Here is a 26,862-nt window from a genome sequence, read left to right as displayed (position 1 = left end):
CGCAGGAAATTAAAGGAATAGAAGTTAACAAAAAAGAATACAAGTTAAGAGCTTTTGCGGACGACTTGGTGGTTACTTTGTCGCAACCTACTTATTCTGTAGTAAAGTTACTACAGTTGATTCATTATTATGGTTTGGTTTCGGGTTTTAAGATTAATATTAATAAGACTAAAATTTTACCTAAAAATATGACCATTCAGGAGAAGCAGACTCTGGCTAACTTGACGGGTTTTGAAATTGTCAATAAGGTAAAATACCTGGGGGTGATGTTATCTGTTTCCAATGCAAAATTATTTAAAAATAACTATGAAAGGTTGTGGGTTAGTGTACAGAAAGACTTGAAGAATTGGGAGAAGTTGCAATTATCTCTCATGGGAAGAATTGCAGTGATAAAAATGAATATTCTACCCAAGTTTCTTTTTTTGTTTCAAATGTTACTGATTTTGAAGAATGAGATTAATTTAAGTGAATGGCAGAAAGGCGTTAATAAATTCATCTGGGCAGGGAAAAAGCCAATGGTTAAGTTTAAAATCATGCAAGACTTCCGTGAGAGAGGTGGATTAAAGGTACCGAATTTGAAATTATATTATGATGCGGTGGTTTTAACATTAATTAGCGACTGGGTAAATTTGACAAATCTTGAGGTACTCCATCTAGAGGGATGGGACTTACTTTTTGGGTGGCATGCCTATTTAATATTTAATAAAAAAGTGGATTGGGCTTTCAAATCTCACATTTTAAGAATTTCCTTACTTAGGATTTGGAGAAAATATTATAAAAGTGATTTTAAAGTACCATTATGGGCTATACCTTGGCATGCGATAGAAGGAATAAAAAGAGGTATTAAAATAGATATGGTGTCTTATAGACACCTACTTAGTTGGGATGGACAAAATTGGCAGTTAAAATCACGGGAAGAGTTAGCACAAGAAAATATTATTTATTCTTGGTTTCAATATAGGCAATTAGTAGATAGATGGAAGGTGGATTGTAAGGTGGGTTTTCTCAGAGAAGATGGAAATTTTATTAGGCAAGTGAAGGATCAAAGACAAACTCATATTAAGAGAATTTATGGGGTTCTAGTTGAATTGGACTCAAAAACGGAATTAATTAAAGACTGTATGATTAGATGGGCGCAGAATTTTGGTGAATCAGTTCCACTGGATACTTGGGAAATTATTTGGGTGAGAAATGTCAAATTTACACAAGCACAGAATTTAAGGGAGAATTTTTATAAAATGTTTTATAGATGGCACCTTGATCCACAAAAAATGTCTTTCATGTACCCTGACCTACAGCCTAAATGTTGGAGATGTGGTTGTTTGGATGCCACCTATTATCATATTTGGTGGTCGTGTAGAGAGATAAAAGCCTTCTGGATTAAGGTATGGTGGAATATTCAGAGAATTTTTAGAAGGAGGGTAAAATTTACTCCACAACTATTCTTGTTAGGTATAGTTACTGATTGTGACACAAAGGAGGTTACATTGATGTTAAATTTGATTACAGCCGCAAGGCTGTTAGTAGGACAATACTGGAAGAAGGAATCTTTGCCTACAATGCAGGAATGGTTTCTTAAAGTGTCTTATTTGGCGGAAATGGCAAAGATTTCGGCTTTTTTAAAGGAACAAACGCAAGAGAATTTTCTTGCTGTTTGGGATAAATGGATAAAATTTATACAATTTAGATTGGATATTAAAAAATACTATATAGCTTTTCTATAATTTTTATTTTCATATATATATACATATATTTCAGTGTTATATTTTTCTTTTTTTATATATATATATAATTTTTTTAAAAAATTCTTTCTTAATAAAGCCTATATTCTGCTCTGGGAAGCTCAGGGGGGGGGGAAGGGGGGGTTTTGGGGGGGGTTGGGGAAGGGGAGTTTTGTTATGTCATGTTTAGTTTTTTTTCTTTTGTATATGTTGTTTTTTGTATTGTTATTTTGTTTTTCTGTAAAAATTTATAAAAAATTTTAATAATAAAAAAAAATGTGTGAATTAAAATGGCCTCAAAACAACAAGAACATCAACATCTAGCACTAGTGGACAGTCCGTCTAAGAAAGTTCAAACATTCTTCACTTCCAACACAGAAGTGACATAACATGTGTTACTGTATAAATATTGCGTGATTGTCCACATTTTAAATAAATGTAGTTGTTGTATTCCAAAAAAAAAAAAATATTATTATCATTTTCCCCTCCAGAGACTAAATATAATGCAATGGATTTCAAAAATATTATTCAATCATCAAATTACAATTACCATGGCAAGTTACAAGGGAAAGACAATGATGCAGAATTGTACACAAATATATTACAGAGGACAGGGAGAACACCCCAGTTGCTTTGTTTGGTGCAGTTTAAGAGTTATCATGTGATAAAATGTGGTACAGTATAAACTTTGAACTCATAAAAATGGCTTAGGGTTTGTAATCTTGTTATTTTGAGAGGATACCAATATAGAAAAATTTGCTTTGACAATGTTTATTTCCATAAATTTGTTTATTACAAATCAATAAAAAAATCAATAAGCACCAATCAATTCAGATAGCATATCCAAAATGATCTAACTATCACTATTATATCTTGACTGCAGAAATAGTTACTTTGGAAATTAATTGCCACCCAGCTCCAAATGATACAGGGCTCTTCACAGTATAACCAAAAGAATAAAATACAATACAATTCAGAAAAAAACCCAACCACGAACAAATAGGAAAACTGGTAAAGAGTAGCAAATGAGGCCAATAACAACAGAAAAACGAGGCTCCAATGCCATTTAGAATGCTGGTAGTTCTCAACAACCACAATCAAGCCAAAAATTTTCATTGCTAAATGAAACATTTGCTCTAGCATTCATTTATGATGTAATAGTTTTTGTTTCCAACCAATCCTTTTTTATTGTTTTTGTAAGGTCCTCAGTGTAACATTGTGAGCAAGGCGATTGTGAAGACTATGGATTCTGTTGTCGCATAGTTGGCTTCTTGCCTCCACCTGAGGACCACCCATCCAAAGAGAGATATTTGATAAAGAAGGAATAGGTGTCCCACCCAGTTTCTTTCTAGGATATCTCTGGCTTTTCTAGTTGGAACTAGCTCATTAAATGCCTTACTTATTCATACTAATCCTCTAAGCCAGTGGTTCTCAACCTTTTTAATGCCGCGACCCCCAACCGGTCATAAGTTGAGGACTACTCAACCGGTCGTAAGTTGAGGACTACTCAACTGGTGCAGCACCGTTTGCAGAATGGGACTTTTGGCGGGCTCAGCAGGGCAGAGACAGCCTGGACAATTCCTATTGGCTTTTGAAAGCCAATAGAATTAGACTCTATTCAAGAGAGTCTATTCTATTGGCTTTCAAAAGCCAATAGAATAAAAGGGAGTAGCACAGCTAAGGAAAAGGGGGAAAAAATGGCGGACTGCATTGTTTGGTGACCCCCGTGAAATGGTCGTTCGACCCCAAATGGGGTCCCGACCCACAGGTTGAGAACCACTGCTCTAAGCAGAAACATATGGAGCTTTTTCAACTTTAGATTTCTAGTTCTGCATCTCAGAGTAAATCTGATAAATCTAATACAGAATGTAGGAGAGTATCTGGTAAGCCATAGTTAGGTCATGAGTTTAGTTATTTTAGGAGATATTATTAATAATTTTTAATTAACTAAATAGCAATGTATGCACTGATAACTAAATCTATTTTTATAGGGATCTATCATGTTGTAATCTGGGTAAACATAATATCTTGTCTTATTTTATTGCATTGGCCATATAATTGCTGAAAAGGAGGGCAAGAGCTAACAGTGTAGTGACTTCATATTTGAGTAATTAAGAGCCCTACAACTCTGTTAATTTAGAAATATTGTTGTTGTTGTTGTTACTATTGGCAGGGTCAGTTTACACTGGATTCAGTAAAAGTGGTAAAGATATGATTACCCATTGTCCATATTGGCTTATCACAATTAAGAGAAAAGAAAAAGCAATTTCCTAAACATAGTACTAATATGGCAAGAAGTAGTACAAGGAGATATTACTGACCTTGAGTGATCTAGCACAGTTTCTGCAGTATTAGATTTTTAGTCTTGCAAAATTGAGTATGTGAAGATCATTTATTTGTGATCAAGGAACCACACTGAATTTAAGGTCCATGAAAGCAATCCACAGAAAAAGGGAGAAGTCATGGTCATCTGTTCTATGGTATCCTTGAATATCCTGTTGATAAGCAAATATAAAAATCAACCTAACACATGTTACTGTTTTCTCTTTATTTGCAACAAAAGTTATATTGCCTAACGCTTTTAGGGGTAGAGCATGCTCCAATTTTCACACCAAACCTACCCTCTTATACTAATTTAAAATAAAATTTACAAATGCTAGCAAGATGCTATCCTTTCCACAAACCCAGCACCTATTTTGTTTTCAGAATTCAGAAAAATAGTTTTTGTTTTCTACAATAAAAATATACAGCTTCAATCTTCCCATAGTAGCAATGATAAATGTTCTAATTTGACAGAGCAAACCAGAAATGAAGAGATACAATTTAACAATTTTCAGAACTATGTTGCAAAATATTTTTTTTCCTTTGAAACTCCTTGTGAAGGCTTAAACATAGGCTGTTTTCATATATCGTGTCTATTATTTATTTTAATTATATTGTGAACGAATCATTATGGAATAGGGCTATTCAATTTGGGAAGCTAAAATCTAGACAGCAGTATACATCAAACTGTCAGAGTCCTCTGGACTTTTGTAGCGCAGATCTGATAGCCTTCCACAGTGGTGTGGTTCATATAGTAAGAACCTAAACAACAGCCAGTGTTTCCAAGAGGAGATAAATCAGTTATATAAATGATCAGCAAAACTCAATTTCAAGGTCATGAGCAGTTTTTGAAGAGTGGCAGGAAGAAAAAGCAATAAAGGTCAACCAATTCCTTTATTCCAGTGTTTCCCAAACTTGACAATTTTAAGGCATGTGGACTTCAACTCCCAGAATTACACAGCCAGCATTGCTGGCTGTGGAATTCTGGGAGTTGAAGTCCTCATGCCTTAAAATTGTCAAGTTTGGGAAACACTGCTTTATTCTAATATGCAATAAAGTTTCATATCTCTAAGAGATTCTAGCTGTGTTCAAATCTAGCAGCTAATATCCTGGAATTTCTGCTTAAGTTTTTCCAGGAAATCTGACAGACATAATGTTAAACCATAATCTATAACATGCAAGCCCCGAAACCTGTTTCAATATCATGCAAAACCAAAATTAAACAAAATTACAGTATAATGTGATCTGGGAATCTAGCCAAAGTATGATTTGATTTCATTATCTGAACAAAAATTCATTTATTTAAATAAATTAAACAAAGATTCTAATACGTAATTCACAAAATGTTGATCATAAACAAAAGCAGTAAACACAAAGAATTTTTAGAAATTTAAATTTAAAATTCATAGTCTGCTTTGCATAATTATAAATTAAATAAGCAAAATAACATTGAAAAGCTGCATTTCTAGAGAATTCTCATTTTAAAACATTAAAAATGTATGCAGTTTATTTACAATATTATCATAATCAACAATGTATCAATTTTCGGGGGGGACATATACATATACTATACTATCACTCCAACAAAGTTTTTTTTAAATTACATCAAACCTGATTAATCAGAAAAATGTAAAGGCTGTTTCCTACTCTATAAAAATGGAAACAATAAGCAATATTTGGCAGTATTCCTAATTAAATTAAGTACAATAGAAAAATGATTGCCCTGTTCTATTTTGTTTGCATTAGTAACCAAGAAATCTTTGGAAATCTTTGCCTCAGTTAGATCAATAGGATGTGGAAATCTTTACCTGAATACAGTTTTGATTTACCAAATCCAGTAACTAGGAAAGTATATGGTTGGAAGATAAATGCCTCACCTTGACAACCAACAAAGCAGTAATAAAAGCGGAATCCTAATCCTATTCTTCACATTAAAGGAGGCTGAAGTAATGTTGGTTCAATTTGATTTAAAAGGCAGAGCCCTCCTCTTATAAACAGGCAGGAATGTGTTGTGTTACAGAGCTTCTTCCCAAGTGTATGCAAAATATTGCCTTGGGCCGTGCAAATGATCCTGGTCTTCGTTGCTGAATGATTTCATTCAAACAGAAAAAGCCCCACTATCCTAAGTTGCTAGGAAACAAGGAAGGAGTCCCTGACCTGAATTCTTAGTAGAATTTGATGTTGCCCAGGAAGCTATGGTCTCCACAGTTCCTTGGAATTGGATATATAACTTTACACAATATATAGAAATCTCAAAAGTGGAATTGTTAAGATAGTTTGTGAAAAAAGATAAAGTTATTAATCAATTACACACCCCTAAAGAAAATATATTATTTTCAAAGAATCCAAGAATGCCATTTTGCTTTATAGTTGTGCTTCTAATGGAAGCAAAGTACTTCCCCCCCCCCCAAAAAAAATTATGTGATCAATAACTGCTTTGGGTTGAGGGCTGCTCTATAAAGACAATTCACTTTCCCCATATGTACTGTTCTCTGGTCCTACCTCTACTTGTTCTGACACTCTCAACATTCTCCCTAATTGCACAACACTAACTTCATCCAATCCTTGGCTCAAGCATCCAACAGTCTTGAGTCATCAGTAAGGGTATTGGACTGAGGATTATTTTCTCCTTGAAACCAGTACTATGTCAGTCCTGCCCCTTGGTCCTTTAAGTAAGAACAACTCTTAACTCCATTCAGTGTGAAAGATTTAGTTTACTAAAGGCCAAGTGGATTACAGTACAGTACAGCAAAGCCAGAACTAAAGTTTAACTTTCTGCGTCCAGTTTCTCCCCAGTTCCTCCCCCTTGCTGATCCCTTATTGTCCAATTATATTTGAATAAATTGTTTTGGGAACTATCTGTTCAACAGCAGGCTGGTTGGTGAGCCATTCTATTCCATTCCAAGCATTTTGACCTTGAGTTGGTGTCTCTGGAAGGTATGATGAGTAGTTAACTCCCCCCCCCCCCAACCAGCTCCCTCTCCCCATAGTTCATAGCAGACTGGCAGCTAGCAGATCCAAAGCTCAAGTGTATGATAGCAGCTCTGACATTCCACTTCTCTCCTACCTTTGTAAGCCTTTGTCAATTCATTATCTTGGAGATAAGACAAGTTGATCTATTGTAGATGTGAGCAGAGTTGGGAAGGCATCCTTGACTGTAGTCATGTCTCTCCTACATTTGTCCTCTCCATTAATACTTTCCTGAAGGGAAATTAATTTATTCCCAGGCTTTCAAGAAGATAGAGGACTAGAAAGCAAACCAGCAGTATTTCAAGAAAGAGTGTATTTGAATAAATCTGTATCTAATATATTTTGAATTGGCATCCATGAGGCTATTTATCTTTTGATGCAATAGACCCACTTTACCATGTGTACTTTCCAGAAAATGAAGAATGATAAACTAAACTTTTGCTGCTTTTTTGCCAGTTTCCCTGCATTTGCAGTTTCAACTATAAATATTAGTCAGTTTCAGCTATTCTGCTCTAAAGCACCTATCCAACTGCACATGAATTTTAGCCATCTTTTATCTGAATGCCCAACTTTCTGTTATTTCTGCCTGTGATTCTTGATTCATCTCAGGGTTTATTTTAAATTGTGGTGCTATATTTTTAAGATTTACGGCACGTGTTTTACCTTCTATACTGTATCATGTAAATTGCTAAGAGTGGCTTGGATTGTAGCAGGATATAAATAGAACAAATACATGAAATGAATAAATAAATGATTACTGTACATTTGCCCTTTGTATTGCTTCTGGATTGCTGATTACAAAAAGCACAGGGAATGCTTCTTTCTTGCACCACATTCTGTGTGACACCTTATTATAAAGTCAAACCTATTCATTTAGAAGCAGGCTCCACAGAAACCTGCAGAATGCATTTCACATTAAAGACGTATGCCAGTGATAGATGTTACATTAGTGCAAATCAGTTTCTAGGTAAAAAAGCAAGGTGCTGGCTATCACTTATGTAAATTGGATTTATGTATTATGTGCCATCAAATCAGTATCGACTATTAGTGACCACATAAATTGATTTTCTCCATGAAAAACTGTCTCTAATCTGGTCTTCCAATGGTGCACTCCCTGCCATCATAACTGAGTCTATCCATCTTGCTTGAGCCTTCTAAATGATGGCTCCCAGTCTCTAGGACCACGCTCTCTCTTTCTCTATTATATTATCAAAGAAATGCAAAAAATGTCACTCTACAAAAAGGCATTGGGACTTAATCAGCTTTCTTGCTGTTACACTTATACTACTGATTTTTTTTATGTTTGAATTTTATGTTGTTATGTAAACTGCTAGAGTATTCAGAAATGGAGTGTCATATAAACCAAATAAATAAATTTTAGCCCCCTTATTACAGAGGTAAAAACTGAGAGACATGCAAAAAAATTTTCTGAAATTTTTACCTACACTATATGGAATACTGTCAAAATATGGTAAATCTTCTGCTGGCCCAAGCATTTAGAAATACTCTGTGAAATGTATTTGCTAGGATCACTACAGTTACATCAATTCAAAGATTTTAAAATGAAAATTGTGTTATAATGTAAAGTTCCACAAACTGCCAAAGTAATAAATTATTCCCGAGTCTTCTGTAGAAACATGTATCATTAAAACATCCATCTCTGAACCCTGAACAAACAATAATGAAACTTTTAAAATATGTTAAAAACTCATACTGAATCCACACATTTATATCTTTGTTTAAAAAGTAATTATTTCAATTATTAATATGAATAGGGAAGAACACTTGTATGATAATTAAAGTCTGACAAATATCATTTCCACCTGAGCATATATCACTAATAAATTACTTGAGAAATCCCTTTGGAATCTAATGCGAACTGAGCCATGTGGAGCACTGATTCCCAAGTGATAAAATGTAACCAAGCAACACTACCATTTTTACTCTACTCTATTCTAAATTGCAGCCTAGAAAAAAAAATAGCCTCTCCATTTCCATAAGACGAGCACTGAACTTTTAAAATAAAAAAATAAAAACACCTACTTGTTATCTAAAAAGCTTGCAATAATTTATAAAAATCTTGTTTTCTGCAAAAAGAGGGAAATATGATTGTTAAAGTCTTTCTGAACTGGGAAAGTTGGAAATTCCAACTGGGACTGGAATTTTGGTCATTGATCAAAGGAGTCATTAAGCAAGATACTCACATGACCGCTTCACTCAGTGACTCTCCCAACTGCAAATGTAATTGCCTAGCAATTGCAACTTGTGTAGTGGGCTGGAGGAAACTTGAACCTTCAGGATCGCCACATTGTTTCTCCAGTCCAGAGCAGGGGCTCCTCTCCCTTCCATGTATGGAAGGGAATTCTTCACAGTCCCTGCTTTGTTTCTCCAGCCAGCACACTTGTTCTCTTCCACATATGGAAGGGAGAGGAACTCCTGTGCTGGGCTGCAGAAAGGAAGATCCAAGCTTCATTTCTGCAGCCACCTATATGTGGAAGGGATGGGAAATCTTTTGGCAGGTAACAGCAGCTGGCAACTTCCATGCCAGCTTCTCCACTGACTTTTTAGAGAAGCCAGCAGAGAAGAGTACAAATGGCAATCACGTCATTGTGAGCTGCCTGCAGTTGTAAGTGCAAACAGGTTGCCAAGCACCCAGATCACAATGATGTAACTGGGGATGGGCAATACGACATGTTATGATGACTGAAAGTGCTTTATGGATGATAAAACACCCTTTGCAAGCCATCATAACCTTGAACAGTTGTTAAACAACCAGTCATAAGTCGAGAACTACCTCTAGTTTGAAACAAATCACTAAACCTATTCCATTTCAATTTAATCTCCGAGTAAATAAATAGACCTCAATAATTAAGTATCCTACTTTGGATACATTAGGTGAAGATCTAGCTCCCTGGAGAAAGCTCGAAAGCTGGGAAAGGTAGAAGGAAAGAGAAGAAGACAACCAACAATAGTTACAGTACACTAATTATTTACTTATTTATTAATCGAATTTGTATAACTGCCATCTCACTGTTGGAAGATCTGAAAGACCAGATAAGGGACAGATCATCATCATGGAGAATATCTATGTGGTAACTAAGAGTCAGTACTGACTTGATGGCACATAATTATTTAAAAACTAAGTCCTTTAACGAGATTTCATTACCTAGCTTAGGTTACTGTCTTCCTTTGATCTGAGGGTCATAGCAGGTTTTGTATAGCATGCTGCAATCTGAAGTGAGTAAGATCAAGGTTCATGTTAAAGAGTTTTTGTTGTTAAGGGTTGCAATTTTTAATGACCTGCAAGTCTCAAGACACTTATTTGTCTCTTACAGCAGAGACCCCCAACTCTCAGGCCGCAGACCAGTACCGGTTCATGGCCTGTTAGGAACCAGACCACACAAGCAGCGGGTGAGTGAGCAAAGCTTCATCTGTGCATGTACAGGATCTAAGTTGCACATGAACCATCCCCCCCCCCAGCCATGGAAGACAATTTTTCTTTTAAAACCTGTGCTTGATGCCAGAAAAGTTGAAGGGCCACCTTATAGCTTTCAAAACGCCCATTAAATGCTAAAATAAATTCTATATACAGGTGATCCTGCACTCACAACCACAATTGGGACCAGAATCTTGGTTGTTCAGCAAGGTGATTGTTAAGCAAAATGTCACATGACTGCTTTGCAGTACATGTATGAGTTGGGGGTGTGTGGCAATGTGGCACAGGGACACAGTGGCCCTAGAAGCCTTAGCAAGCCCATCCTGGCCCAACAGTATGGCCAGTAGCAGGCCTTCTTTCTGCACCATTCTCCAAGCTGGCATCCCATTCACACAATCCTTTGAATGCTTCATCCTCCAAATTGCTCATGCCATTCCTACAAATTACATGATTCTGATCACATGACCATATGTGGCTGTAACTTCAGGCTGAAGTTTTAAGTCTGTTTTTTCAACACCATCAAAATTTTGAATGGTCACTGAATGGTCATAAGTCAAACTACATGTATTTAATCCCATCCTTTTCTGGAGGCTTTGCCAGAGACACTGACAAGATATATGTGGACACACTAGTCTGTACTTTTTGCATCTTTGTAGAGAACTGTTATTCCATTTGGCCCTCTTTATACCAGTTTGTATCCTAAAAAATATGACCAATCTGTATCATCTCTAGCTGTCTTAGTTAATTGATAATTCTAAATTATAAATCTCTTCAGGTCATGTAACATGTCTTGAGAAAAATATCTTCAAGATTTGGACATATATTGAAATTAATAAAATAATGGATGAAGATAGCCATTGTATGTCTGCAGATGTATAGCCCAAGTTGCAGGTATGATTGAAAAGTGGAAGAAAAACATAATGGAAGGTAGCAATGGCAAATACTTCCTATACCAGTGATGGCGAACCTTTTAGAGACCGAGTGCCCAAACTGCAACCCAAAACCCACTTATATATCGTTGGGTGCCGGGTGTACTTGGCCCATTGGGTGGGCGTGGTTGCGGTAGTAACGGCAGACTGGGTGGGACTAAAAAGTTCAATCAATCAATTCCAACTTTGCGAGATCTTTTTTTTTTTCCCCCACAAGAAGTTGAAATTGATTAATTGAACCTTTTTTTTTTGCATACGGCAGTGGAGGCCTGAAGCAAAAAGGTTTTATAAAACCCAGCTGAAGGCCTAGGACTTGGGCAAAGATGTGCGTGCCCACAGAGAAGTCTCTGCGTGCCACCTGTGGCGCATGCCATAGATTTGCCACCACGGTCCTATACTATTGCCAAGGAAATACATGCCCAATAGTATTCGAGAAGTGAGGTTTATTTGAAGGAATGCAGCATTTACTTTTTTATATCTTAACATGATACAGGTAGTATTCAATTTGTAACCCTAATGGAGTCTGCCAATTATGGTAATAAGTTGTGATAGTTGTAATGCAGACTGTGATGTGAACAACCTGATTTTATGACCTTTTTTGCAGCAATTGTTAAACAAATGCTGCAATTGTAAACTGACCACTGCAGTTGCTAAGCAAACCCATTGTTTGTTTTGAGGCATTTTTGCTGAAAACTGGATTTTAGCCAGTTTTTGGCAAAACCCTCATAAATCGCAGTCTTGTGACTGTGGGATGCTGCAAATGGCTGTACGTGTGGGCTTGGTGCTAATTGCCCAAAATGTGGTCGCATTATTTGCAGGGTGGGAGGGTACAGCCATCAGAACTTCAAAAATGGGTCTTAAGTATTGGGGGTACATAACTTTGGGGGGGTCTATTAGGTGATCTATTGCAGGGCTTTTCAACCAGTGGTATGGGTATCACCTGTGGTACATTGGCACCTGGCAGGTGGTACGCAACCATTCTAGAAAAGTGGTAGCAGGGGAGGGGAATGAGCTGAACCGGTGGCAGCACCGCACAAGCCTGAGCAACAGATGGCTGGAGCTGCAGGGCTGTCAGGGCTCAGCGGAAGCGCCAGGATCAGTGCCAGGCTCCGATGGAAAGCAGCACTGATCCTGGCGCTTCTGCTGAGCCCTGAAGAAGCACCAATCAGCTGGAATGTTGCAGCATCTCCAGGGTCTTGTGATTTACATTCAGGTGCTTGGCAACTGATTCATATTTATTACGGTCACAGTGTCCCAGGGTCATGTGAAGTGATCAAAACCTGCTGCAACCACCCAACAGATGGGGGAATAAAAACCAAACATCCCCCACCCCACCCCCACTGCCAATCCTCAACAGAAATGCTCACAATAATGAAAACCTCAGACAGGAGGAAAAGCGCCGCCGGGTGGGCAGGCAGGTGTCTTGCTCGGCTGTGCCTTGGGGGACACTTTTTTCAGTGCCATTGTAACTTCAAACAGTCATTAAGCAAACTGTTGTTAGTTGAGGACTATCTGTACTTTATCACTTTTTTCCTTTTTTTTTTTTTTTTGGTCATCAAGTTTTTGACACCTTGCTAGGCAGCTGGTGGTACTCGGAGTTGCCATATCCTAAAAGTGGTACAATGGTGAAAAGGTTGAAAAGCCCTGATCTATTGTAAATCGCAGACTGCCTGTACCAATTTCCACCACAATGGTTTTAAAATGTGTCACAGTGACTGATCGTAAATTGAGGACTATCTGTTCCAGTTTCCATCACAATAGCTTTAAAATGGATTATGAAATAATGTTAAATAGTAGAAATTATTCTATATCAGGAGCTGCAAGAGACCTGCTAGCCACTACAAGCTGGTACAGCACACTCCTGCCCCTGAGCACTGTTCTCTATGCCCATTCTGGTTTAGATAGTAGGAAGATCTGGATCTTTCAAACTGGCTTCTCACTTACAGGATGTCCAGGATAATGCCTGGCCCAGAGATCGGACTTTGAAAGAAGGACCAGCCTAACTAGTGACAGTCATGGATGGTGGGGCAGTATAGTACAGTGGGATCTCCAGGTTTACCCCTGCATTAAAACCTACTTCCTACTCAGCCCTAGTCCACCTTAAGAAGAGTAACTGGTGAATGAATACCTTCTCACTGGCTGGTGAAATCTGGTAGGAGGGAGAGAAGCAAAGCCAACTTGATCCATCAATCCTTTCTCTTAGCAAATCTGCACACAATAAAGAACTGGCTCCCCATTTCCTATGGCATGTTAGGGATTTGCAACAGGACCAGCTGTCATTTTCTGCTGGTTCAAGGAGGGCGGACAACACTTTGAGTTTTGAGGAACAGCCCTAGCTTTGGGTTCTAAAAACAAGAAAGTATCTCAGTGCTAGTACTTGATTAACTCCCACTTACATTAAGAAAACTACCCCATCCATAGTTTCTTGAAGACTGCCTGAACCAGGACTTCAAATAATAAACCAAGATTTCTGTTGTGTTATTATTGTTCTTGGTTGTTCCAAAGGTGCTTTCTCAAGAGGCAACTGGCCTTTTCAAGAAAGTCCAGTTCCTTCCGAAAAAGCACCTTTGAGACAACCATGACTTGGATGACTGAGAATCTCCATAGACAATCTGCTTGGTTAGGCTGAAACTCATGAATCCACACTAATCTTCTGGAAATTAAACGGGCACTCTCAGGTAATTCTTCCACAAAATGTCCTTTGCTCTCGGAAACAGCTTCCTACTTATCGCTGCCAACAAGCGAGTCTACAGGCATCAGCAGAAGTCTTACTCTACCTCCTAGGACTTCCTTCAGGGCAAACAAGCAGCGGATTAGACGGGCGCACAAGGAAACCAAAGAGCTTTGAAGGCGCAGCCTGGTGGCGAGGCTGGCCTGCTGGCTGTGCGCGCGCTGACGGGAAGCTGTATTCCCGCCAGGTGCGCCCCAACCCGGAGGGCCGCTTCCACAACGCCCCTGTCTAAACTTCGGCAGCCTTGCCGCTCGATGTCCGCGGCGGCACTCACCTTTCCGTCGGCCGCGTGGAGGCAAGAGATTGCCAGCGCGGAAGAGAGGCCCACAAGGCACCTTGGCCGAGAGCGAGAAGTAAGAGGCGGAGCGCAACCCCGGGCGCTGCCAGGGGAGACGAGAGGAGGGAACATAGGTCATTCACGAAGCAACCCATTGGCATTCCCGGCTTGAGCAGAGAGGGAACCTGAGCTGGAGACTCGCTCTAATCGGTGCTCTCCTTCCTGGGACCGTTCGTGCCACCTTCCTCGTTGAAGCATTGGCAAGAAAGCATCCGCCTGAAATTGCAGTCCTGTATTGGCTTATCTAAGAAAACTCTGCTGAATTCCTCAGGGTTTGTCTCCGAAGAAACGAGGATTAGGTTGATTACGGAAAAGAACTGTAAAAATGCGCCCCCGGTTTCGCTTCCCGCACTGAAGTCTAATGTCGTCGGTCACAAAGTAAATTACTGTACGGCACAAGCCTTCGGATATACCACTCACATTCAGTGAGGCTCATTGGCAGTTAAGCGAAAGAATAGGATTCTTTGAATGTTGGGGAAAACCAGGCCATAATGGACACGTTTGCAATGATATTGATGCAGGCAGAACTGGAGTGTATTCTAGATAAACGATAACAGTTAATAACAGTAGTGTTTTTAGAATCATTTTACTAACCCCTTAATTCCTCTAATAAACCATAGGGTAAAATGGTCCAGAACACCATCTTCCCAGCTATATTAACAAAATCAAAGGCCCATTGGAAGGCATTAATGCAGTAAGTGACAAAATTTCCATGGAAACCCATTTCCAGAGAAAAAGCTGTATTTCTCCAGCTTCCTAATCAGCCAAAATAATCATATTCAACAGTCATAACAAGATTGTTTTAGAAAATGCCAGGCATGCCAATTTAAATGGCTAGTCCAATTTAAATCTTATCAGTCATATAAAACTAGAGGAATTGGTATGCAAACATGGAATTATTCTATGAAAATCACAGACCATGATTAATTCTAGAAAAATTCTGTTTTTTAAAAGGTAACTTCCAGGATATCAATTTACTAATCAGTTAAACTAACCAAATTTCACCAGTTTTGTGAAATTAAAAGAGACTAATACTAGACATCTAATTTTTCCATGGCAATTAAATTCTTTTTCTCCCAGAGAAATATCTTTCATTGTTGAACAATCATGAGGAAATTCTTCTTGATACCCAACCATAAATAATCTTGTAATGTAACGTTTAAACCTATTCTTTCTTGTCCTGACTCCTGGAACAAGCCAGTCTTCTATATGATAGCTCCTGAGATTCATAGCTGTCATGTCTCCCAATACACTTGTTCCCAGACTAAATATTTAATGCCGCCAATCGTTCTGCCTAAGTTTTATAATATTTTAGATGTAGCCTGACCAATATAGAATAAACAATTACTTTTTCTTATCTTACATTATACTTTTGTTGATGCAGGGCATTTTTTGTAGCTACATCTTACAATGGACACGTTCAAGTTGTGATTTATTAAGACATTTCTTATTTTTTACTGATTTCAAAAAGTCGAAGTATGAGTAATGTGGATCTCCCCAATGCAAATAAAACTGAAGTTTTAATGAATCTTGGAAATTCTATTGAAAGTGATATGAAAATGATGTCATGGTTTAGCAATACATAGTGGTTAAGGCATTAGGCTAGAAAGCGGGAGACTGAGTTCAAGTCCTGCCTGAAAGCCAGCTGGGTGACTTTGGGCCAATCACTCTCTCTCTCAGTCCAAAGTTCTTGTGGGGAACATAGGAGGAGGAAGATGTACTGGATATGCTTTACACAAAATATATGTATGAGTTTTGCCAACTCTCCATCACAGCCTATCAAACTCTATTCCTTGGATACCCTAAACTCCAAGAGTAGCCGAGTCAGTGTGGGTATCCAGAGATCAGCACACTTTGTGCTTTGTTCATTCTCAGAAGGAGAATCAGCTTTTTAAAAAAATAATTCAAGAATTGAACTGATTTTGTCCATCAGTTTCTCAAAAAGTTAAATAATTTAGCAAATGTGCAACCGAAATACAACAAATAAATGAAGAATAAGAAGCTGTTTAAATTTTTCATTTAATATATTTCTTTGATGGTGTGCAGTTCAATTTTCATTTCAGAACATCTTTTTAATAATAAAAATTATTTTATAAAACAATAATTGCTTTTACTGTAATGCCCCAAATAAAATATTTGTGTATGTAGGCTTCTTCAGTTAATAAGCACTCTGAACATTATCCTTTAGCAATTGGATTAAAGCAACTGTTTTAATAAACCTTGAGTTTGGTTTAGCATGTATTGGTATTTCTATAATAGATGTTAATTTTTTCCATATCTTCTTCAATTAGAAGTCCTTTGAAATAGAATCCCTATGAAAGAAGAAAGAAAAATTGTATTTTATCCAGTGGTGATTGTCCATTTCTTTCACAGACAAACACACATAACATAAATCTCTTTTTTTCATTCTTGAATTATAAAGGTATCAACAAATTGTGTTTTGGACAATACTTATGGTCTCTGTGGAAAAACATGCCAAATTTTATTGCTTATCTCAAAAGCATGTTTAATCTATACAGTTCTATAATCGATAGTCCCTCCCAAACCATGAAAATGAGCTCTTACAAAAACAATCAATAATTTTGTGGTAAGGAAAAGGAAAGAAAGCAAAAGATACAGAATGACATGAGGAGATCTAAATATCATTGAATGAGTTTACATCAACAGCATCTTCAGGAGCCTTCTGCTTCCATCAGAATAATGAAATCAGCATTGCAACAATAATATCTGACATCATGATGAACATAGAAAAAGGTGGGGGCTTGGTGCAGGACAGTGCTTTTGTCAGTCTGAAAACGGTCTCCCCCCCCCGCCTTTTCCATGGTTGACACTGATTGGTATGTTAAGCTAACCAAAATATGTCCTGAAACAGTCCAGAAAACAAGAAAACAAAATTATAATTCTCTTAGCAGTTCTTGTCACTTGATATTTTATGAGCTATTTTGGGCACAATTTTGTGGAACAGCAACAAAGAAATAAAATTTCTAATTTAAGGATGCCTTTGTAACATGATAAAGAGCAGGTCTCTACCTGAATAACAGTGAGAGAAAGAAGATATATTTTTAACCGACATTTTCTTACCCATCCAAAGATCTATCCAGAGACCTCTCAGGAGACCAGTGCCGGGAACGTTCAGGTGATATTGATCTTATTGTAGAAGTTAAATGGTATGAAGCTGTACGACTCTGCCGACGAAGTTCTTGGACTGCACGTTCCCTAATTTTTTTTCAAAAAAAATATTTAAGTAAGAGTACTTAATGCACATAACTTTCCTAAGTCCAGCAGCTAGTGTCTCTTAAAAATCTCAGAGGAATATTTTTAACTTTTTATTTTTAAAAGGGACACAAATCATTTTTTCCCCTAATTTTGGACAGTAAGTGCCTAGATGATGAAGTAAGGACAGCACATAAAGGTCAAAGAGTAACTGATTCAATAAAAATATTTAAAACAAAATATAGAAGATTAGACATTTGAGTTCAGAGAGAATTGGACTGGATGGAATTCTGTCAGTGACTATTTCAAATGTAGACCAAAGTTCCAGCTTTCAATGGAATTTCCATTAGAATTATTCTTTAAATTGTTTCCTTCTAATTAGTATAGTGTTAGTCTTATTGGTTACATACAAAGACCAGAAGAAAGTAATACAGTATTTTTGCCACAGCAGCATGTTTATTTTATTTTTTTTACAGTTACATATAAAGAGACTGTTAAAATCTTATTTTCTTTTTTACAACTACTGTCTCCTCAGGACTCCGACCCATTTATATGGTGAACACAGCCTATTGCCAAACATCCTTTCCTCCACATTGGTCTCATTTTTGACATTGATTTTAGCTCCTTTTATTTCAGCCTACTCAGTACAAGGATAAATACATGCAATGGTGAAAAAAGCTAATGGGAAAAGAAGCTCAAGACTTCTTAAGGAAGACTATATTAAAAATACAATTAGAAACAAGGCAATGTTAAAAGAACATAGTGAAGCAGTTTCAAGGAGATAAAAGGTAAGAAAGAAAAAAAAGTCAATGTGACTAAAAAAAGCTTAGCAAAGTACTGAAATAAAAAATATACATGCAAGAAATGAAAACAGAACCAGATCACAAAGGAAGATTACAGAGTGATAGCCCAGAAAAATAAAACTGATATCAGGAAAGCAAAAGATCATAATTTATTTATTTAGTGGATTTATATGGTCACCCATCTTGGAGGCCTGACTCTGAGCAGCTCACATTATTAAAAATAAGAACATATACAAAAATATATAAAACCCAGGAAAAAAATCACAAAGCCACAATCCAATACAATATAACCAAGCAACAGGCTCAAAAACCCCAAATCCCAAAGCCATTTAATCTTGCTAGGGTTGTTTTGTAGCCTGTTGCATCCTGTCCAGGCACCCACAGCCTCCAGAACTGGAACATAACTCCACCACATCTTTCAGATGACGTAAAGGGGATATGTAAACACTGGGTATAATCAGCATACTGATAACACCTCATCCAAAACTGCTGACCTTCCCCAATGGCTTTATGAAGATGCTAAATCAGAAATGAAAAAGCACCAATCCCTGAACAGTGAGGTCTAGCAATAGCTTCTCGAGGAGGGGGTGAACTTAGGAACCTAAAATATAAAAGAAAGAAATGGGATAGGGAGTACTTCGTTTGCTAACAGCGATCACACAGATAGTCTTAGAATAATACAGGTAGACCTCACTTACCAACCACAAATGGGACTAGCAACTCCACTGCTACACAGCACATAGTAAAATATATGACTACACAAAATTATGATACCAGTTCTGGCTACAGTCATTAAGCAAATCATTGTGAGTTGTTAAATTCAATGTCATAAGATCACAACCTGCAATTTCCTATTGGCTTCCCCAATTATTTTGCTTGTCAGAAGCTGCCTGAGGAAGGTTGCAAATGGTAATCATATGACTATGGGACACTGCGGCCATTGTAAATGTGAGCTGGTTGCCAAATCCCTAAATTGTGATCATGTGAACAACGGGCATTGCAATAGCTTCAACTTTGAAGACCTCTGATAAGTCTCCTTTTTCAGCACCATCATAACTTTGAACAGTTGTTGAATGAATATTTGGTAATTGGGGATTATCTGTGGTTGATTGCAAACTGAATGAAGTAGCAGTATGTTAGCTGCAAAGACAGCACTGGAATTCTAGGCTGCATCAACAGATACATAATTTCCAAATTTACAGATAGTAATTGCTGCATCTGTTCTGGTTAGACCTCACCTCAAGTATTGTATCTATTTTATTTATTTATAACCACATTCTTCAAATACTTAAAAGGATGTCACATAGGAGGTAAAAAACTGATTGCTCTCATTCCAACACAGAATGATAGGGTGGAAAAGGAATTTCATTTGGATTTTATTCAGAGCCAGGGTGAATACCACTGGAAAAGAATAAGAATACAGGAAACTATTATTTTAAGTCAATTATCTAGCCTAAAGTTACTTACTCTGGAGACAGTCAGTGATAACATTTTTCTTGATCATTCTGTGTTTAAACCCAAGCCCAGCTTTGAAATACATCTATGTCATATAGCTATGTTTTTCCTTAACTCCTGTTTCATTACTCTATTGGGTAACATTCACCTCTTTGGCCCACTGGAATTGTATTTAGGTGATTCTAGACCTCTTTACTCAGATCTAGAGATACATTTATTTTTTTCAAGAGACAAAATAAGGCAGGATTTAATGCTGGCTTGCAAAGTAAAAAAAGCTGCCATTCTCTCACTGCTAAATTTAATGTAGACAGGTTCATATCTTTATTCAGCATTGGCTGGGGTAAATAATCCATGTTCTACAGATCATATGCAGCTCTCAACAAAGCATCTGTTCCAACAACATGAGACTATGCTACTAAATTCAGTGGTAAAATCACCAACACTTACAGATTTTAAAGGTTCTTCTCTTTCAATCTGAAGCAAAGAAGGGAACTGTCTTCTGGAAGCTTATCATTCCAATTTTTCCTCTTAAATCCTCCTAAAGAAATAACTTGAAATCATACCACCAGCATTCAGTTATTTGTCACTGAATTTTGGCAGTATGATTTTGAATTTGGTTTGAACTATAAACATTTGAAACAGGGTCTGTTTTTCTTTCCAGTGGCTTCCTGCATCACCTTCTATTCTTAAAACTCCCCAAAGTATTTAAAAATTTAATCATGCGAGTTTCACATGGGAGGAAGTGCACTTAAGGACAATTACATTTCATTCAGAGAAAACCTACCTATAAAACTTTGTGATAAGTCCCAATAAATTACCTGGTCCCAATAAATTGGCAGATGCTTTGTATATATCCAAACAGTGAAACTACAGGTGGTCTTTAACTTACCCCTATAATTAGGACCCAAATTTGGGTCACTGAGCAAAGTAGTCATTGAGCAAGATGCCCACATGACTGTTTCACTTAATAACTATAATCCTGGCTCTCCCTATTGTGGTAGTTAAGCAGTTGTGAGAGTCATTAACTGAAGTGCAGGGTGCCACAGGGGGTGGAAGAGGCCCTGTGCTTACTGGTGTGCAGAAACCTGCCTGGGACCTGCAGTCCAAGTTTTCTCCCCATCACACCACACCCTGGAGGGCCAAGCCCTCTCTTTGTTGCACTATATCCAGGAATACTTACCTCTGCAGCTGCTGACAGATGTGTCCAACCAATACTAGGTCTGGCCTTCCTATCCAGGCCAACTCACACCATCCTACAAATGGCCCCTATTCTTGCAATGGTTTATGAAGGCTAGAAAACTAACAGACACAACTAACCTTTAGAACGAGAAAGCTAGCAAGTGTGATTAGCCTTCAGAAGGATGTTTGCTGGCTTTTTAGCCAGAAAGCTAGCAAATGTGGCTATCCTTCAGAAATATTATTTTAGGAAGGTTAGAAAGCTAGTGAATGCAATCATTCTTCTCATAGTTTGCAAGGCCCCTTATCCAAATCATGTGTTTTGGAGAAAATCTTCTGAACCATCACAAAATGAAGCCTCTTGCAGGATGACAGTGGGACAGCCTAATTAGTGGGATGTGCCTATCAGCAGCTGCAGAATAATGCAAAGGGAAGTGGACCCTGGCATGATGGCATGGGAAGAAGTGGCAGGAAGCAGGCCAAGGCCTCCAAAGCCAAGGCAGTGTTGTGAGGGCTGGTGGGCCAGGTGAGAGGCTGAGATGGGGGAGAGATAGGCAAGTGGGGCAATTGCAATGCCCTGTGGTCAATTGTAAGGGCAAGCAGATTATCAAATGTCCAAATACTGGTAACATGACAGCAGCAGTGCTGCAACAGGGCACTTGAATGAATGGCTGTAAATCAAGGATTACCTGTAGGATGAAATATTCTAATTGTATAATTTTAATAAATAAGCATAAATTAGATACACAGTATATCTATTAAAAGAGTAAAACAAAGCAGTAATATAACACAGCAATTTAAATTTAGAATATGTAAAGTCTATAACAAAAGTTGATTTGGATAACTAAAATCTATGATAGATTGTAGTTTGTCTTTTTTCAAAACAGCACACACACACACAGAGACACACACACACACACACAAACACAATGTATGTACAAATAGGTCTGAGCTTTTAGTCTGCCTAAAAATGGATCTAGAGATAGAATGTGTTTATGAAGGAGTAGGGTGATGGACTACAGTAAAGCAACAGGTTCCCAGAAAGGAGGTAGCATGTTCCAAGTTGGGTGTGTGTGTGTGAGACACCATGCAATCCAGAGCTGGATTGTGAAAAGAGATTTAGGATAGCCGCTTCCAGGGTATACGCATTTCCATTAGATTAGGATAGTGTAGATTTAGTCTGGCAAGATTCTGTCTATAAAGTGTTAACAAATAAAGAACTGAATTTTGACTGGATTGTTTTGTCAGCTAGGCCTGACAATCTGCTTAATAGCAGTAGACATTTGCTCAACTCATCCCCATACCAATAACAACAGAATAAATAATTTTTCTCCACAATTTACATAAGAGAAAGTGATTTGGCCAAACTGCCCCTCTCTAACCTTTATTTCAATACCTTGTCCCATGTTTGTGGTTCATAATTCTGTTTTAGAAAGTATATAGTGGGTTAGGGAGTTAAGCTATCTTAGATAATAGAGGTCACACAAATATAATAAATATACCTAATGATGGGCCCACAGTCAGCACTTTTATACTTCCAGACCAATAATGTACCTTTGAGTTTGGATTTTTATTTGAATATACTATATTTACTCCTGAAAGTGTTTTTTAGTAGCTCAATTAGTCAGAAACAGGAATTTCCCTAAATCTGCAGTTTTTAGAATATTTTCCTGGATGGTAAATTTTGAGGCAACTTAAAGTAATCAATTTTATTGAATTTCCGTGAACTCTGGAAATATTAGGGCAATAATTGAAGATATAGTTAATTCTGGGCTATTCTGCTCAGCAGACTACTTATTGAAGGAAGATTAGGAATGGTGCATTTTAGTTACTTTTTATAAATAATTGGATTTCGTAATGAAATATGAAATATGCAATGGAATGATTCAGCCATCATTCTTTAAAGTCTGCAAAAGATATTTTCAAGTTTTTATGAAAAAAAATCCATAATCTACAAATCTACTTGCTCTTTTCTATTAAAAACGATCTATAAATACCCATAAGGTTTAAATGTAGTACTTGCTAGTTATAAAATAAAATCCGACTTATTTCAAACTGATAAATAATCTGATTTATACATGTGGGTTACAATCAAATGGAAGTCTTTTCCCAACTAAGTCATAAAATAATAAAAATTGTAAATAATAGTACTTGTTCCCTAACAAGCATGCTCCAATGCTGAATTTTAGTCTTAGTTCTAGTGGATATAAATTAGTAGCATTATTTAATGACTTTAGCCCTGGATTTTTCTAAATTAGTGAAAATGTATATTATTTAACTGGGAATAACAGATGTAAATGATTAAAAATGTGGTCACACACTTGCCTTTCAAAGCGTTCTGTGCCCAACTGTCTTTTGGTGATATCTAACTCAGATTCCAGTTGAGTAATTGTGTTTTTGATCTGTGAAAAATCTCGACTCTGGATAGTGCTATAAAGGACAAAGTTGTCACTTAAACTGAAAGGATGTAACTAATCAAATATAATAAAATAAAGAATAGGATTAGTTTTTCAAAAACAGCTTCCAATATATTTGATACAAAAAAAATAGTTGGATAAGCTTCCAGAAGGAAAATAGAAACAATTTTATATTTTTGCTGTGTCTAAAGGCATTAAATACCCATATTAAAATTTTCTAACTTTACTGAACAAAGTAAGGTACAAATTGTTTTAAAAATTCTAATATATATTTTATTCCCATGAGATAGATGCTGTTTTGCCTAATATTTAGTTTCCCTAGTTTCAAATAACTTTTAAATAAACTATCTTCCGCTCTAATAAAGGGTCTCTCTAAAAATGAGAATAAGAAAAAAGTATAACAGCAATTCCTGTGATAATCAAGTGTTATTTCCACTGGTTACTCACATTTTGTTTTCAGCCAGAGTAAGTTGTTCTTTAAGAAGATGTATTTCAGAATCCTTCTCTTGACTTATCATCTGAGACTGATACTCTTTTTCTCGATTGGATGCTAACAAAGTTTCCAAGTTTTTAATTGAGATTCTTTCATTGTTGAGTTGCTTTCTCAGAAGTTCTATTTCTGAGTGAGATGATTCCCATTCATTCTGAAGCTGAAAGCCAAAATAATGAACGGTCTTATTTTCTTTAATATGTAATATATTAGAAAATGATAGATTACATTGTAAATTGTAAAGAAAATACCATGCTTTCTCCTCCCCTCCCCAGCACCTATGGATATCAATCTTTTCAGCTTTTCTTTCTTAATGTAAAAACTGTAACCCTCTCCCTGCTAAGAACTTAAGGTGGTATTTTCTGAAGATAGTATGGTAATCTTTCTTAATGTGCAAAAATAAATGGGTTTTACTTATGATGTTAATCCAAAACTAAACAAATTATTGGATTCTTGGTATTCTTTGAGCTTGGCGGTTTTCCTGCAGACATTTCATCACAAAATATAATACTGTAACATCACTGACACCTGAAAGTGGAGTTTGCTGGTGGCTCATAGATAAGTTATTTGCCTTGCCAGTTTGGAAGTGGTTTTCTTTCCAGCTATTGTAAACAAATCTTATACTGTAGGGCATTCCATCCCACACAAAATATATCAGAACCCTCTAAATAAATTTAGAATATTTAAATCAAGATGGATTACCTATGAACCACATGGAGATATCACATCCATTTTAATAGCCCCCAGATTTCAATATCAACTACTAAAGTGGATGTCAAAATCAGAAGTCTGATAGTAATTTTTCAGACTATCATTAACTATCACTCACTTTCTCAGATGCACAAAGTGACAGACAGGCCAAATTTCACACAAAAAATTTAATGGCAACAGATTTGACTTCAGGATTGCATTATTATGCTTGAAGTGCTCTGAGCTTCTTAAACCCTTTTAAAATTAACCACGACCTATTGTACACAAAAACAATTGCCTGTCTTGGCTTAATCTAAAGTTCATATTGCAGGTATTTCTCTTTTTGAAATGAACCAGTCATAACTTTTATTCAGCTCAAGTATTTAAAAAACTCTATATCAGGAGTTTTGAAAAAAATATGAAAAATATTTAGCACAAACAAATAAAAATGATTGATGGTTAAAAAAAATTCTCATTCATTCCCCAAATTTTCTCACTTATCTTCCCCAGAGCCTAAAAGAATGAATGATGGATTCATATACATCAACTCCATTATGAATGACAATGTTTGATTGTTTTAAAGAAAAAAGACAAGTTTTAATTAAGTATCCCTCAAGAATCAATGTAGAATGAGATAGCATTAACAAAGTTCTAGAGTTGGGACTTCCATCATACAGTCACACATGCCTTTTTGGCTTTTTTTGAATTATACCCACAGAGATTCCTATGTCTACAAATATCTAAATCCACATCCAAGATTCAGTTTCTCAGATAAGCACAGATAGTATTTACCTTTTCTTAGCAGCTTTATGTATATCCAGACCATATAGTGTACAATGTATTATTTGCTACAGAACAATCATGGCACCAGAATTCATGAAAAACAGTAGTATTTGGCAATGTTTTCTTCTGCTTTGATGTTTAAAAATTAAACAAGCTCCCAAATAGAGATATTAGAACATAAGACTATATTGGTCAAATAGATGTGTGCTCACAAGTATTGACAGGAGAGCAACAGCTGTTGTTGTTTTCTAGTAGCTGAAAAGATATGCTGCCTATGATTTAGGAAATAACAAATAAGGCTCTGCAAAGTTCAGATTTTAAAAATTGCTTCAGAATATGTAAGAGTGGGAATGAAATACATGTAAACAAATGCATAATATAATTGTATATTTTCCTGGAATCATATGGCTGCGTTCTATAGAAACCTTGGACCACAAAGCAAAATTGACACACTCACTCATACACCCACACACCGCTCTCATTTGAAGGTATGGTATTTTACAAAATTCTTGTGTTACCACTTTAATCTTCTTAACAGATTCTATGAATCAACTTCCTGTGATGGACAATTTCCAGTCCAGGTGACTCTGAGAAAATTCTGACATGTAAAGAATTTTCCATGAACAGCAAGAATTAAATTCAAGCATTAGGAAAATGTATACAAGTTTTCAGCTTCAGTGTTTGCTCTCTATAAATCAAGCCGAAATTATATTATACCTACTCTTTCTACTTCCTTTGTTGTGTTCTTTAGTTGCCGGCTTAATAACTCATTGCTAGTGTCCAGTTTAATGCACAGTTCCCGAGCAGAAGTCAAATCTGAGAGTATAGAAACCTTTTCCAGGTGGACTTTTTCAAGTTTCTCCTCCATTTTCACCAGAGACTTACCTAAAGTAGAAATCTGTGACTTACAGGCTTTTTCAGATGCTAAATGCTGCCCCAAAAAAGAAAAGTCAATTAACATTTATATTATAAATAAACCAACAAGAATATCCTCAAGAAAAAAAAATACTTAATAAGCATGTTTATCTAAATAAATATGCTTCTGTTTTATGTTAATTTTGAAATGTTCTACAGTCATTAAAAATAAAAGCAGAATCTAAAAATACATCAACAAAAACTAAACATACCAAAATGCATACACAGACACACACAGAGAGAGAAAGAGTTAAGAGACTTTATAGCACTAGTAGACCAACCCAGAATTCCATGTGAAGTTCATTGCACACTGAAAGTATCATGGTATAAATTTCAGTGCAACTGTTTGTTACATCCACAAAGAAAACTCTTGATAAAATAGAAAACCATGTGAATCCTGAAGAATTTGTGTCAGAATGCAGAAACCAAATGGAAATGATATATGTATTCAAAATAAAGTACAATTGTTTATTT

At 36.6% G+C, this 26,862-nt stretch overlaps 2 protein-coding genes across 12 annotated transcripts in view; both read right to left on the bottom strand.

Annotated features, from left to right (window-relative positions):
• CRACDL (CRACD like) overlaps positions 1-15,270 on the bottom strand; it is a 91,494-nt gene extending 76,224 nt beyond the window's left edge. The window contains exons 1-2 of one of the 4 annotated variants that reach the window (XM_039340602.1): positions 14,384-15,270; positions 4,043-4,216 (exon numbers count right to left, since the gene is read on the bottom strand). The gene's annotated coding sequence lies outside the window, so the exon portion shown is untranslated. Of the gene's footprint in view, positions 1-4,042; positions 4,217-9,217; positions 9,322-10,179; positions 10,201-14,383 lie in introns of those variants that run through there. The other 3 variants (XM_039340598.1, XM_039340600.1, XM_039340599.1) reach the window with 3 other exon arrangements.
• A 1,181-nt stretch (positions 15,271-16,451) lies between these two features.
• The window catches only part of TSGA10 (testis specific 10), a 60,893-nt gene continuing 50,482 nt past the window's right edge, over positions 16,452-26,862 (bottom strand). For 6 of the 8 annotated variants that reach the window (XM_039340603.1, XM_039340608.1, XM_039340604.1 and 3 more), the window contains 5 exons: positions 26,195-26,404; positions 23,958-24,160; positions 23,419-23,523; positions 17,528-17,662; positions 16,452-16,758 (listed from right to left, as the gene is read on the bottom strand). In XM_039340603.1, coding sequence (XP_039196537.1) covers positions 16,734-16,758; positions 17,528-17,662; positions 23,419-23,523; positions 23,958-24,160; positions 26,195-26,404 — 678 coding nt within the window. In that variant the 3' untranslated portion in view covers positions 16,452-16,733. Of the gene's footprint in view, positions 16,759-17,527; positions 19,064-23,418; positions 23,524-23,957; positions 24,161-26,194; positions 26,405-26,862 lie in introns of those variants that run through there. The other 2 variants (XM_039340607.1, XM_039340609.1) reach the window with 2 other exon arrangements.

Source organism: Crotalus tigris, unplaced genomic scaffold, assembly GCF_016545835.1.
Source record: "Crotalus tigris isolate CLP2741 ecotype Arizona unplaced genomic scaffold, ASM1654583v1 scf7180000017753.6788120, whole genome shotgun sequence".
NCBI lineage: Eukaryota > Metazoa > Chordata > Lepidosauria > Squamata > Viperidae > Crotalus > Crotalus tigris.
Note: the sequence above shows the minus strand (reverse complement) of the source record. Positions and strands in the feature narration are given on the sequence as shown.